Source organism: Gavia stellata, chromosome 26, assembly GCF_030936135.1.
Source record: "Gavia stellata isolate bGavSte3 chromosome 26, bGavSte3.hap2, whole genome shotgun sequence".
NCBI classification, from domain to species: Eukaryota; Metazoa; Chordata; class Aves; order Gaviiformes; family Gaviidae; genus Gavia; species Gavia stellata.
The window spans coordinates 1,484,580-1,498,019 of NC_082619.1; the positions used below are offsets into that span (position 1 = coordinate 1,484,580).

The 13,440-nt window shown below is 65.5% G+C and overlaps 1 protein-coding gene across 1 annotated transcript; it reads right to left on the reverse strand.

Annotated features, from left to right (window-relative positions):
- Positions 1-6,765: 6,765 nt before the first annotated feature.
- Positions 6,766-10,749, reverse strand: SCN2B (sodium voltage-gated channel beta subunit 2). The gene is made up of 4 exons (XM_059829756.1): positions 10,653-10,749; positions 7,805-7,971; positions 7,173-7,383; positions 6,766-6,965 (listed from the first exon to the last, which is right to left on the reverse strand). Exons 1-4 carry the CDS (start codon positions 10,720-10,722, stop codon positions 6,766-6,768), a joined length of 648 nt encoding a protein of 215 aa, XP_059685739.1. The 5' UTR covers positions 10,723-10,749.
- Positions 10,750-13,440: the final 2,691 nt, after the last annotated feature.

The window sequence follows — 13,440 nt, forward strand, 5'->3', positions numbered from 1 at the left end:
TTGCTGGAACGAGGCACGTGTCCGGGTGAAGCTCACCCCAGGGGCCGGGCAAGGCCGTACCTCCTTTGCTGAGTACAGCACTACAGCATGGCTTCCCCGAACAGGACCGCTTCTTTTTGGGCGTAAGAGCAGCTCGCCCGCAGGGGTGCTGCCTTGGCCCCTGCCTGCACGTCCGGGCTGCCACGGCCTGTCAGTGCCGGGGCACTTCGAGAGAGAGTCCTCAGCCCCAGTCCAGCCCCCTTTGCAGCTCGCTCTCCTTCCCAGCCGGCCAGGAGCAGAAGCAGGAGGGAAGAGGGAAAGCAGGAGGCTTTGCAGGGCACAGGGGCATCCCCGGGGAGCCTGAGAGGCTGCCGGCAGCGCCTGTGGGTTGAGGAGCTAGGGCTGCAGAGCTGGCAGCAGAGACAGGGACAGTACAGGCAGAGCGGGCTGGGCAGCGCTGGCAGCCGGCACTGCGGGAGCGGTGTGGAGAGTACTGCTGATGCAGCAGAAGGTGTCTCAGCTGGCGGCTGTGATGGATTCGGCTAGGTGATGGATTCGGCTAGGTGATGGATACAGCGTGGTGATGGATACAGCGTGGTGAGCGGAGCCGCAGGCGCTGGCGGCAAGGCGAGCAGTGTGCTGAGACAGGAGGAGGGGCGCCGCATCTGCTGGAGCCTTGCTAATGTGGGCAGGGGGGCACACCTCCGAGGAGCAGCTCGGCAGAGAGGTGCGGAGGGGTGGAGGGATGCCTGTCATCCCTGCAGGGGTGCGTGACGGCTGCTAGGTGCCAAAGGACCCATGCTGGGGGCCTCTGGGCCACCGTCACAGGTGCTGAGGCGGGGGGGCAGGTGACGCTGAGGCTGGACCCTCCAGCGTCCTGCGAGCAGGAGCAGAGCGCCCTGCGGCATTGGGCACCTGAAACAGTGACACCCATACCCTGGTGCAGGGAAAGGCCGTTACGGGTGGAGGACTCCTTCCCAGGACGCTCAGGTGTCCGTCAAGTTTGCCTCCAAAAAGGTGGGTAAAGTTGGGATGGGTTTGGCCGAACTGCCATTGGGAATCCCCCCAGCAGAGCCCTAAATCCTTTTGGAGGCCGGGAGGTTGGGAATAGCAGCACCACCCAGCTGGGAGGGCTGGCCACAACATACAAAGGGGCTCCTATGGGCACTGGCACCAACCGGGCATGCTGGGCAGGCGGGTACCCAGCTTGTTCCACGACGACACACCCCTGCGGCCACTGTCTCCCTGCTGAGCACCTCTGCAGAGGCAGGGCTCCGCGTGCCGTGCCGGGGAGAGGCGGCGAGCCTGGCGCCCTGCTGCCCACTCCCGCTGCACGCCCGGGGCCAGCCGTGCCCTCCTGGCCCCGGGGCCCCAGGGCTCGGAGCGAGACGCTGCCTGTCACAGGAGCCTGATGGAGCTGTCACACTTGGCAGCTCTAGCCGGTCTCCTCGGCCGACTGATCTCGTGAGACATCTGCCGCTGCCGCGGGCCTGGGAAAGGCTCTGGTCTCCCACAGCCCGGCCTCGGTGAGTGGCGTGTGCCACGGCCAGGAAGGGCACTCGCGGCAGCTGGCCCTGGGATTTTGGCATGAAGCTGAGATGTCCGGCGTGGGACCCGGGGATACCGCGGCTCAGCGGAAACTTGTTTTGCTGACTCCAGCACAAGGCTGCTGTGTCTGGTTTCAGGGAAGGTGAGCACCCTCTGCTTGGACACCGTCACCTCCCCAGGGGGACAGGAAGAAGGGCGCAGGGGTATTGCCAGCTGGCTTGCAACCTGCCAGGGGGTCACAGTGGCTGCCAGGCCCCTGTGCACCCCTCGCTCCCTCTCACCTTGCACTAATGGAGCTGGGAGGGTTAAAGTGCCAGGCTGCTCTCCGAGGAGGGCTCCTGCTTCCCTCCACGTGGGTACTGAGCGAGCGGGGTAGGGCTGAGCAGAGCAGTTGGGCTGCAGCCTCCCAGCTCAATGCAGCAGGCGCTGCGCTGGCCCCGGCTGCCCTGGAGCATCTTGCCCGGGGCAGCCCCGGCCCCAGTCCTGGCAGCAACGCAAGGACAGCCCCGGCCCCCTCCCAAACTTCCCGGAGCCAGGTGATGCTGGGCTCCCGGACTGGGAGCAGGCAGAGCCCTCCTGCCGATGGAGGAGGTGGCGACGCGGGAACAGAGCTTCCCATCAGCACCTTATATTTACTGCAAGGTCCTCTGGCTGTGACCTTTAGAAGACAAGGTGGCCTGGCAGCCCGGGAGCTGGCAGCGGGCAGGAGGCGCCCGCAGCGGTCGGACGCTCTGCAGGACCATCCCGGCTGGGCCAGGCACACCGGCTGGGAGCCGAGCGAGAGGTCCCGGGCACACGGACTGCGGGTGAGTGCTTGGCTGCCTTTGTCATTCTCAGCCCTCCCTTGCCTGCAGCTCTCCCTCGGAGCGATGCTTTCCCCTCTCCCTGCCGCCCTCTCCCTGCGCAGAGCCCTCCTGCCTGCTGCCTCCAGCACCCTCCGGCAGAGCTGGCTGCCCTCCGCGGAGGGCAGGGTCCTCGCCCCCTTTTGCGGGCCCTTTAATACAAGCGGGGAAACGGGAGCAGCGTCCCCAGGCAGCCACTGCAGAGGCATCTGCAGGAACCGCTGAGGCAACTGTCCTGTGTCCCGGGAGAAAGTTTCTTCTTGACCCGGCACAGCCAGACCCTCCCCAGCCCGGGCTGCAGCTCTCCCACGCTGCCCTTCATGCCCCCCAGCTCCCCGGAGTTGACCGCCCCAGGCCGTCCCCTTTGCCAGGTGCCCCCTCATCACTCCCCGGCCCCGCTCGGCCAGGCTGCAGGCGGCAGGGACGGCGGCTCGGGGCTCCTGCCGAGGCACCCCAGCAGTCCCCCGTGGCTCTCTGCACAGCACCGAGCAGAGGTCTCCCCAGCGCAGGGAAGGCCCCCCGCCACCTCCCGACCTGCTCTCCTGCTCTTCGACACCTCTAATCCCACCTGGTCCAAGGAAATGCGTGTGGCCTGTAAAAGTGACTGTCCCCAGTTCCGGAGGATCTGTGAAGCCCCGACACCGGGGGAGTTGCAGTCGCTGCCCTCGGTCCCTTGCAGTGATGGAAACTCACCCTCGTCGTGTCCCGTGGGGGTCTCCTCCATGATCCCACAGTGCCTGCCTTCCCCACGAGTTTCCTGCCAGCGACTCTCCCAGAGGCGTCCCCAAACCGCCAACCTGGGGGTCCCCCGTCCCCTTTGCCTGTGGCTGTATTCCACCCTCAGTCAGGCTGAGTCCTTCTGACGCTGGGTGGGTAGACGGCCGCGCGCCCTCCTCCAGAGAGCCGCTCCTTTCTGCAACAGCGAAGCTGTTCCCTGCCAGGGGCCAGGTACAGATTGCAGCCGGGCTGGGCTGCACCCCAGCACCAGCCCAGCCGCTGTAGGACTGTGTCAGCAGAGCTTTGGAGGCTGTTTTGGTGCCCTTCCTCCAGGGAGGGAGAGGTGCCTGCTTGCGGGGAGCTGGGAGCCTTCCGCAGAGCTAACCCCGCGGGCACGCGGCGAGGTGTGCAGGGCGCAGTGCCCGGGCCAGGCAGGCGGCACCTGGAAGAGCTGAGACTGTGGGTGCTGCCCACCGTCACCCGGCTGCTCAGAGCGGCAGGAGGCCGTGTGGGGTGCGGTTGCTGGGGAGGGGGCAAGGCAGCGCAGGCAGGCAGCGTCAGCCCAGCGAAGAGGTAGTCTCCGTGCCTGCGTAGGGGCCGTGTGCTGGCCAGACCTTGCTCGTGTGCGGATTTGGGATGCACCTTCATTTGGCGGTCCGGGCTGAAGGGCAGCTGGCAGAGGCACGACTGAGGGCGGCTGTCAGAGCTCCCCTCACCCTCGCGTCTCCACAGTGGGTGAGTTGATGGATGTGCCTATCAACCGTGCCCCAGTTGTGCTGCACCGCTCTGGTGCGTCGGTGCGGCACTGCTGGATTGCTAAGTCAGCCAGCAGCCCAGTTACAGGCGTCGATCACCTGGCGCGAGCCCCGGGCTCCGCTGGAGCCTGCTGAGCCTTACCTGCCGCGCCTGAGCCACCACCATCCCCGGCTCTCTGCGGAGCCGAGGTGGGGAAGTCGGCAGGGCGCAGCTCCCTGTAGCACAGCTGGAGCCCGCGCAGTGCGTGCAGAGCACCCCTGAAATCTCGGTGCGTGAAGACTTGGGCAGCACCGGCCCCCCTCCCGTCCCCAGCACCTCCCTGCCTGCACCCGGCTCTGTGGCAGCTCCCGGGGACTGAGCCACGGGAGCATAGGCTGCTCTGGGCTCCCTCGGCACCCAAAGCAAACCTGCTGCCACAGCGGGGCTGAGCTCTGGGCACACGGGAGCCTTCTCATCCCCCTGGAGAGAGGCGCAGGCGGAGCAGAGAGGAGGGGCCCTGTCCTGCCCCTCCAGCAGGCAGCAGCACAAAAGCATCGAGTGCAGAGTTTGCGTTTTGTTGTTCTTTTGTTGTTTGACTGTACAAAGAGCCATAAAACCAGCCTACACTCAGCAGTGTTCGGCAAAAGAAACCCATCAGAAGGCGCAAACCCAAAACCATAGTCATGACCGATAACAGCGCCTCCTGTGTGTATATATATATTTGTAGAGATTCTCTCTGTTGTGTACAGTTATGTACATACAGATGCATTGGCAAGTTGCAATCCAAGGACAGTGCATGAAAGAAATGAAAGGCAGATGCAAGACTGGTCATGTGCAACAGTCAGAGGCCTTTGGCCGCAAAGTTGCCAGCTCAGTCCCGCGTGGAGCCGCTCACAGCTCGGCTTCGAGCAGCAGGCGGTCCCGGGGAACCAGCCTCGCGGCCGGCTCCCCACTGGCACTGTTCGGGGAAAGCCATCCAGCGTGGGGGTGCGCGGGGGCAGGCAGCCTCAGCCCAGCCCTCCCCGGGCAGGAAAGCCCGTGGGAGAGGGGGGAGCCGCACGGCGAGACACGGTGCATTCCTGCTGCAGGCGGGAAGGGCAGCGGCGCAGAGCCCAGCGAGGTTGAGCGGGGTGGAGAGGGCACGCGGGGCCGGGGCAGAAAGCGATGGGGGCAGAACAGGGGGCGCACGGCCGTCCCTTCATCCCCAGGGCCTGACGGCATTGCCCACGGCGCTGCCGGGACGGCACCCGCACAGGGATGCAGCAGCGCTGGGCGGCGGGTGGTGCGGCGAAGGTCTCCCTTCTCCCCTGGCAGCGCTGCTCGTGGGTGACAGGGGACCTCCATCACTGGGCCCTGGGCAGTGGCCCCTGGGGCTCCGTGCACAGCCCCTCTCCTGCCCTGTGTCCCACCAGCCACGGGAGAAGAAAAGCTTGGGCACCGCGCGGCAGGGGACACTTCCCCGCGTCATTTTCCCTGACTGACCCGCAAGAGGCCCCAGGCTGAGCCCCCCGCGCGCTCCAGCCAGCACAGCTCACCTGCCAGCTCCAGCGCAGGAGGCGAGGGGCTTGCCCGAGGCTGGGTGGCGAGCCCGAGGCAGGCAGGGCTGCCGGTTCCCAACCCTGGGGCTCGCCGCATCCCTCTGCACCGCAGCGGGATGGGACCAGCCGGGATCACCGCTCACTCACGCCTGCCCTCACCCCCCCGAGCTGCCCGGGCCACTGCTAATAACGAACTGCAGAGCACGCAGGGCAGCTCCTGGGGTGCCCTGGGGGAGCTGCCACAAGCAGGGCAGGCGCTGGACCATGGACAGGGCTGAGGCAGGCAGCAGCCGGGTGGGCTGGCAGTGCTTTGCCATGGCAGTTACGGATTGCGCAGGGCTCTGCAGGGAGGCTGGAGGAGGCAGTCTCAGCATCTCAGGGATGCTCGAGGGGGGGGACAGAGCTGTCCTGCCTCTGGGCCCGCGGTTGTGCCCAGTCCTTCCCAGCAAGCGCCCAAAAATTCCTCCTCCTCCCAGCAGCTCTTCTTCCCTAGCAGCCGCCGCCTGACGCTCCCCACCACCTTGGTTTGGCACATCACCAGAACATTTTCCATTAGAATTACCCTCCCCAAGAAGGAAACGAGCACAAAAAAGTCAGCCCAGCACCTTTGGCTGAGATGCTCAGGCCCAAAAATAGCCCGAGAGGCAGAAGGGTACGTCCATTACACACTAGGAGCCATTAGTGGCTCCAAAAACCAGCAAAGCTCAGAGACAGCATGTGGGCTAATGGTCATTGCCCGGCCATCAGCTTCCGAGCAGGCTGGGGCAGTCCCCGAGGAGCACGAGCTTCTTGTCGCAGCACCCTCAGCACTGGCGCACCGGACTTGCAAGGAGGAGAGGGGCAGTTATCAGGGATCCCTTGGGGATGGGGACGTCAGTGCCGGTGCCCCGGGCACAGCAGGAGCGCCTCGGGGGTGAGACGTGGCCCCGAGGGCAGACGGCTGCTGGCCCCTAGCCCCTGCTGTCTTTTTCTAGTGGGACAGGGCACAGGCCTCTGGGCACGGGGCTGCCCAGCCCCCCCTCTGCCCCTCCTGGCACCCCCTGCTCCAGCCCCTCCATGCTTGGGGACCGCGCTCTTCCCCGCTCTCCCGCGCCGCCCTGTCCCCGACACCTCCCCACAGCCCCCCGCAGTGCCTCGGCGCTCAGAGCGTGCCCAGCGGGAGCAGGGGACAAGCCGGTCCCAGCTCAGGCTCTGGGGCAGCCTCGATGCGCTTCAGCCACCCTCCCCAGCCCTGCCCGCTGCGGCCGGGCTCCGGGGACCTTCTCTCTGCGCCCTGCTCCAGGCTGGGTTGGGTATTCAGATGGCAGGAGGGATGCTCTGGGGAGACAGAAATCCTTGCTCTGGGAAGCACATCAAGGGGGTCACACTGTACAGGGGTGAAGAGTGAGGGGCGGGCAGGGGGGGCGTTACTTGGTGCCCTCGTCCGGGTTGCCTTCGCCATCTGTCTTCCCTTCCTCCTCCGTCTTCTGGTCGTCCGTGTTCAGCCTCTGCTGCTTTTTCCGGCGCACGCATTTCACCACCATCAGCACCAGGATCACCACGGCCAAGAAGCCACCCACAGAGGCGCCCACGATGACAGCCACTGTCGAGTCGTGCTTCGGGGGCTCTGGGGAGACAGGGCACGGGCTCAGGCACGCAGCCCCCACCTGGGGCAGCCAGCGGGAGCAACAGGGAACAGGCGGGGCTCGCTCCCACCGCTGGCAAGCAAACCCTGCACATGCAATGTGGGCTGAAGGCAGGGCCCGGGGCAGAGCAGAGAGCCAGCCAGCACCCATGGGTGCCTGACAGCAGAGGGGACCACTCTACCGCTTACCTTTGGTGAGCACCTTCAGGCTGATGCTGGCGTGGCCCCGCTGCCGGTCCGGGGGGTTCAGGACGTAGCAATTGTAGGTGCCCTCATCCTCCAGCTGCACATTTTTGAGGGTGAAGGACACATCGTACTTGGTGGGGTTCCCGGTGAACTCCACCCGGTTCCCAAAGCGGTCCAGCTGCTTATTCATGATCTTCATCCGGAACTGCAGGAACTGGGCAGCCCGCGTGGGAGAGGAGGTGAGACAGCGTTTGGCACCCCGCACACTCGCCTCCCCCGGCCAGGCATCCCCCTCCCCTGCACGTACCGCCCCGCGCCCACACCGCACGCTGGCTCCGCGCTCAGCTCCGCGAGCAGCACGGTCCCCGCTCAGCTCCGGCCGCCACAGCGGCCAGGGACAGGGTCTCCTCGCGGCGCCTCTCCCCACTCACGCCTGCCTGTCCTGCCACAGCAGGGCAGCTGCCCTGACCGCTGGGTCTTTATGCGGTCAGGTGCCGGTTTTCCCTGTGGCGGAGGAGGGCCGGATAGCAGGAGCACACAAAGGGAGAAGGCTTGGGACCCCCAAGGAACGCACACGGCTACTTCAAGCTGGTCCCAGGACCTCTCAGCAGATCCCCAGCCCCGGCAAGACTCACCAGCTCCTCGGAGCAGTTCCCGCACTCCTGGTACGTCCAGTTGAGGGAAAACTGCTTGTTCTCCACCTTGTAGCAGGAGTTGAAGGTGCAGGAGAGCTTCACGGAGGAACCATTCAAGGCATTGATGGTGGCAGGAGCCATGACCTCCATGCCCAATCCCGTGGGCGCTGCCACAAGCACGGAGAGCACGAGCAGAGATGCAGATGAGTTAGCAAGGGGGCACAAGCAGCCGTCCTACTGTCTGAGCCCATCTCCCCATCCCACCCTGCAGCCGGCTGGCTGCACGGAGCTCACCCTGGGGCCTGGGACTGGCCTTCAGGCACATCCACGCACAGACCACGCTGCGGCCAGCCAGGACCAGGCTTCCCCTGCGCAGCAGTGACAGGGGACAAGGGGGGAGCAGCCCCAGCCCTGGCACCATCCCTGGGCCCTGCTCTGCAAGGGCCGACGACCCCTCTCTGCCATGCCGGCCCTGACTGTGCCCGGTGCTAAATTCTGCTGACTCCAGGCAAGCCCGGCTCCTTGCCACTTAAACGAGGCTTTCCTGCTGCGGAATCGATAACGCTATGCAAAGGGCTGAATGCAGCATCAGTATGCAGGGCTCAGCGCCACATCCGTGGAGAAATTTATGGCTGCGCTCATCAGATTTCATTCCCAGCAGGACGCACTACAGCGGCGAGGGCTGGGATCTGCCAGGGCCAGCCCCTGGGGGCTGCAGGGGGAATGCAGATGCTCCCCCCTCCCAGCGGTGTTCACGTAAGCATTCTCCAGCTGGGAATGACCGGGTCGAGATCTCAGTCACTCCTGGGGGGACAAGGCCAGTCCCTGCACCCTGGCCTTGCTGTGGCAGAGAAACGGGGGCATTACCCGGTGCAGCTCGCAGGGCAGGACGGCTCACCCGGGCCATGGGCAGGGATGAGGTGTCTGTGCCCTGCTCCCTCTTCCACTCCTTTCCTGCAGCTCCCCTAGTCACCGGCTGCCCCAGCAGCACCCGAAACCCGGCACCTGCATCCAGCCTGTTCTCCCCAGCCTGCGAAGGGGAGGGTGCGTGTGCCGAGACGGGCTCCTGTGCAGCCAACTGGCTGCAAACCCTAAGGCTGAGCCCCAAGAAGCACAGGGACGGAGAGCCCTGGAAGGACTGCTGGGAGGGAACGAGAGTATAAGGGGGGCTGTGGCACCCCACAGGGCAGGGATGGTGACGCTGGCAGCACATGCTTTTCCGATCACCTCAACTCTCCCCTTTGGCTGCTGCTCTTTGCTCTCAAACCTTCTTCCTGAGCTGCTCCGGAGTCCAGCCCTGTGGCCAAGCAGGATGCATGTCAAGGCTGCTCTGCTGGCTAATCCACTCCATCTGCAAGCAGGGCAGGAAAAGGGCCAGGCTCTGCAGCCAGGGAAAAGAGGCTTTTCCGAGTTGCAGATACGGCTATTTTGAGCCACAGGTCTTGCTGCAAGGTGCGAACCAGCAGCGTGCTGGAGCGGGCTCTCTGGGGACAGAAGGGTGCCCTCCGGGCACGGCCAAGCCCCTGGAGGCGGCTCCCTGCTCGTGCTGGCGTCCAAGCAGCCGTGGGGAGCACCCTCCATCCAGCCCGGGCGCAGGGAGGGCTCCCCCCAGGGTGCTGGGAGGCAGGGATGGGGAGAGCTGGCGCATGGGGACGAGTGGCAGTATCCCAGCAGGCCTGGTTGGCGGGGGTCCCTGCACAGAGGCACTGGCGCGAGTACCTGGCGGCTCTCGCACTATGCCCTGCGTGCCTGCGGTTGGGTGGCGCGGCTTTGCGCTGCGTCCTTGGGGCACCCCGGGGCTCTGCAGAGGACTGGGATGCCACCACCAGGAGCTCTCCCAGGCTCCGCAGCGACCGGGCAGCCCTGGCCAGGGCTTTGCCCTGCCACCCGCTACAGCAGGACGGTACCGTACCGCAGCCCGAGGGCCCTCGCAGGCAGCCAGCAGGCGATAGGCACGTGCCCTGGGAGCGCCTGCGTGCGTCCAGGCTCGGCCGCTGCCCTGGGCACCCAGCACCCGGGGACAACAGAGGTGGGGAAAGAAACCTCTAAATTCCCCGGGCCCGACCATCCAGGCCGCGTCCTTCGGTGCTGCGCACACTCCCAAACACTCTGTCACACTACACCCTGCACCCCAGGCTGGGGAGGTAAAATTACACGCCGCCTCTCCAGCAGCCCTCGCTGGGCTTTTTATCCTCCATTTCCCAGCATCTCTCCGAAAGCCGAGGCAGCCCCCCAGGAGCTCCAGGACAGTGTGAGCAGCACTTCAAAGAGGTGATGCGTTCCTGTTGCCAATCAATAAAGACCCGAACCTGCTGACACACGCAGGGCAGAAACGCAGAGACCACAGTTCCCCCCCACCCCGTGCCGCGCCGCCAGCCCGGAGCCCGCCGCCCCAGCAGCCAGCCACAAAGCAAAGGACGGCCGCCAGCCACCCGCAGCCCACCAGCCACCGCCTTCCCGGCGAGGCAAAGCCAGAACCGACCCCTCGTCCCGCCGCAGCCCACCCCCCTGCCTGGCGTGCAGACAGCCTCGCGCTTAGACGAAACCTCCAGCAAGCAGGACGCACAGCTTCTTGGGGAGAAGGTGCAGTTGCAACGTACCCCCCCATCCTGCCTGGAAGCAGGTCACCCCGGCTGGCGGCTTTCCGCAGGATGCATAGCGGACCACCTCCGTCCCCGTCCCTGCAGCACGGCATCTCCCGCTGGCTCGCTGCTTCCCCGGGGACAGGAGGGGCTCCTCGGGGCTGGGATGTGGGGAGGGGGCTCCTGGCTGGAGGGGGTGCTTCTCCCCAGCCTGGGTGCTCTCCCCTGGCAGCCATGTGCATGCAAGGGGTCCAGTCGACACTTACCCAGCGAGAGGAGCAAGCTGAGGCCAGTGAGGAACAAGGTGGGCTGCGGGAGCCAAGCTTCCGGGCTCATTTTGAAGGACTTGTGTGTGTGGAGAGGACCTGGTGTTGGTGTGGATTTTGGTGGTGGTGGTTTGCTTTTTTCGAACGCCCGGCTTATTTGCAGGTGACATATAACATTAGAGCGGCTTTATTTCCAGAGCCCAATATGGCTGGCTGGAGCGGTGCTGGGGCGAAAAAATCAGTAAATGCTATGGTTGGTGGATTTCAGCAGCAGAAGTGGGAGGGCAGAAAAATTTTCCCCTGAACAGAAGGCTCCTGGCACTCCTGCTGTGTGCTCCGGCGTCTGGTCGCGGGCTGTGTCGCAGAGCGTCTCTGGCAGGGTGCTGAGCCCAGGAGCAGGCTTCTGCTGGGATTCCCTCCGGCCGTGCGAACTTGCTGCCAGAGCAAGCAGCGCTCAGGGCTCCTCTTCCCCCCGGGAGGCCAGGAGCCCCGGGACTCGGCCAGCACCCCACGGCGCAGGCCTGACCCTGAGGGTTCCCACGGCCCCTGCAGCCCCCTGATTCCAGCGGGGCCATGCAGATGTGCCACCTCTGCCCTGCCGGAGGCTGGCGACCCAGCCCCGCTCACGCCATTCACAGCAGCCGTTCCCACTCTGGAGGGCCCAGGAGGATCAGAAACGCCCTCCCGAAGCCAGGCAGAGGGCAGCGGGGCCCGAGGAGCAGCCTGCACAGCAGCCCGGCCAGTGTGCCCAGCGGGAGGCACGGCCACAGCAGGCAGCCTGCAGCGGGTAGAAGCGCTCCCGGTGCGCCTGCACGGTCCCATGCTGGTGGGAGGGCAGCCCCCTCGATTCCCGGGGTGCCAGACTCTTGGCGGCACCTTCCCCCTTCCCCAGCAGCATGCTCACCCAAGGCAACACCTTCTCTTCATCCAGCCCTCGGGACCAGCAGTAAGGGGGCTGGAGAAGGTCTTTGGTCCCCTTCACACCATGGGTCAAGGAAGCCTTTGGGCCACGGACTCCAAGCCTGGATTCAGGCTGCGGAGACCAGTGCAGGAAGGAGACGATGTGTGACCTTATGGAGACCAGAAAGCCAGGGACAGCAGCTGCTCAGCCGCCTAGTTCTCACGCTGCGGGACGCAGGACGGTGGGGTGTGCTGTGGCAGCACCAGTGGGGAGAAAAGCAAGGGGTACCCTGGAGCCAGAGCACATCTCCATTCCTGTGCACCAGAGCCCTGGGGAGGAAGGGATGGGGCAAGGGTAAGGCAGGAGGGATGCAGAGGTGCTCTGCTCCCCGGCCAGCTCCAGGTGGGGAAAGGGGGCAGCCGGGAGAGAAGGCATCAGAGAAGTGCCAGGGTGAACACAGGCAACCTGCTTAGCAAACACGTGCGCTGCATGTACAGCACCGTTTCCCAACTGCACCGGGCAGGCAGAGCACGCCCCGCTCTGCTGGAACAGGTCCCACGACCCCGCAGAGGCGGTGGAGCTCTCACGTAAGCCCCAACACCCCAAAACCAGCTCCGGCTGCCGATTCCTCCCGTAATCCCGTTACTTGACTTCATCCAGGAAAAGAGAGGAGGGTGTCAACGTGAAACCAAGGACTGCAGCCCGGAGCAGCCGGTGCTGCAGTCTCCCATCGAGGGAGCGGGTGGGAGGTGGTCCCCGCTCCCGCTCTGCACCTGGAGGTGTCAAACAGCTATATATAGTGCAGGAGAAGAGCCAGCGCGCGCCGAGACGCTGCCCCGGAGGCCCGGGAGGGGTTGCTGGCCTCCCCCCAGCCAGGGCAGCAGTCCCAGGTGTAGGGTGCATGCAGAGGTGCTCACCCACTGCGAGCGGCTGGTGCATGGGAGACGTGTGTGAGCACACACACATGGGGGGACCCCACCGCCCGTGGGGCTCGCCCCGCTCCCCTCCATCCCCTGCGGAGCCAGGGGGGCTCAGTACAGCCCAGGCGGGCCCCTTCCTGCTGCAAAGGGACCCCCTTTGCGACCCGCTTGGCTTTACCGCTCCCCGGAGCGAGCAGGGCAGGCGCAAGTGCCGCCTGCGAGGCTGCGCGCTGGTGCGGGGGCTCCCAGGCCCCCGGCCAGGCAGTCTTTGGCACGCTTGGACGTCACACACTTGAGCGGGAGGTAAAAGGAAGCCGGGAACAGGGAAGACTCCCTGGGTTTTATTATCTTCAGAAGATACCATTGGCACCTCTGCACGTCCAGTTCCTCCCCCTGCCAGGCTCTCCCTGGAGATCGTTATCTCAGGACCTGGAGCTGCACGGACCAGAATCAAAGCTAAAGTGCGGAGGCTGTGCCCTCTGCGTCCCCCTCCAGGGACCAGGAGGCAAGAGCCAGAGAGACAGGTCTCCCCTGGCAGACACCCGGGGTGGGACGTGGCCCAGCAGCGGCTCTGGCACGGAGCACACAGTGAGGTGGCACCGCTTCTTAGAGGAAGGGCAGAGAGCAGCAGGATGCCTCCTGCCCAAGGGAGCAAAGACATCTTGCACACACACCTGCTGCCCAAGGGGCTTACATCCCCCAGCACGGCTATTTCTCCCGCTCTGGAGCCCGGGGAAGTGCCGCCTCTGGTCTGCTGTAGGGTTCCTCGCTTTGTCCATCACCCTGTCTCCCATCTCCCATCCATTCCGCTGGGATCACCCTCTTGGCCAGCTCCACGTAGATGCCGTTCTCCCGGAAGGGAGAGGGGTGCTGCAAGGAGCAAGGGACAGGGCGTGAGTCTTGCTGCAGGTATCGGGGCCCATTTGGAGTGGGCAGGAGGCAAGGGATGCTGCTGTCTGGTGTGGGG

What these genes read in the sequence shown, in the direction of transcription:
- SCN2B (XM_059829756.1), bottom strand. Translation starts at nt 10,722, where the DNA reads ATGAGCCCGGAAGCTTGGCTCCCGCAGCCCACCTTGTTCCTCACTGGC. An exon ending in GGAACTGCTCCGAGGAGCTG is followed by an intron (nt 7,384 to 7,804) that starts GTGAGTCTTGCC and finishes CGGGCTGCCCAG; the next exon opens with TTCCTGCAGTTCCGGATGAA. An exon ending in CCTGAAGGTGCTCACCAAAG is followed by an intron (nt 6,966 to 7,172) that starts GTAAGCGGTAGA and finishes CTGTCTCCCCAG; the next exon opens with AGCCCCCGAAGCACGACTCG.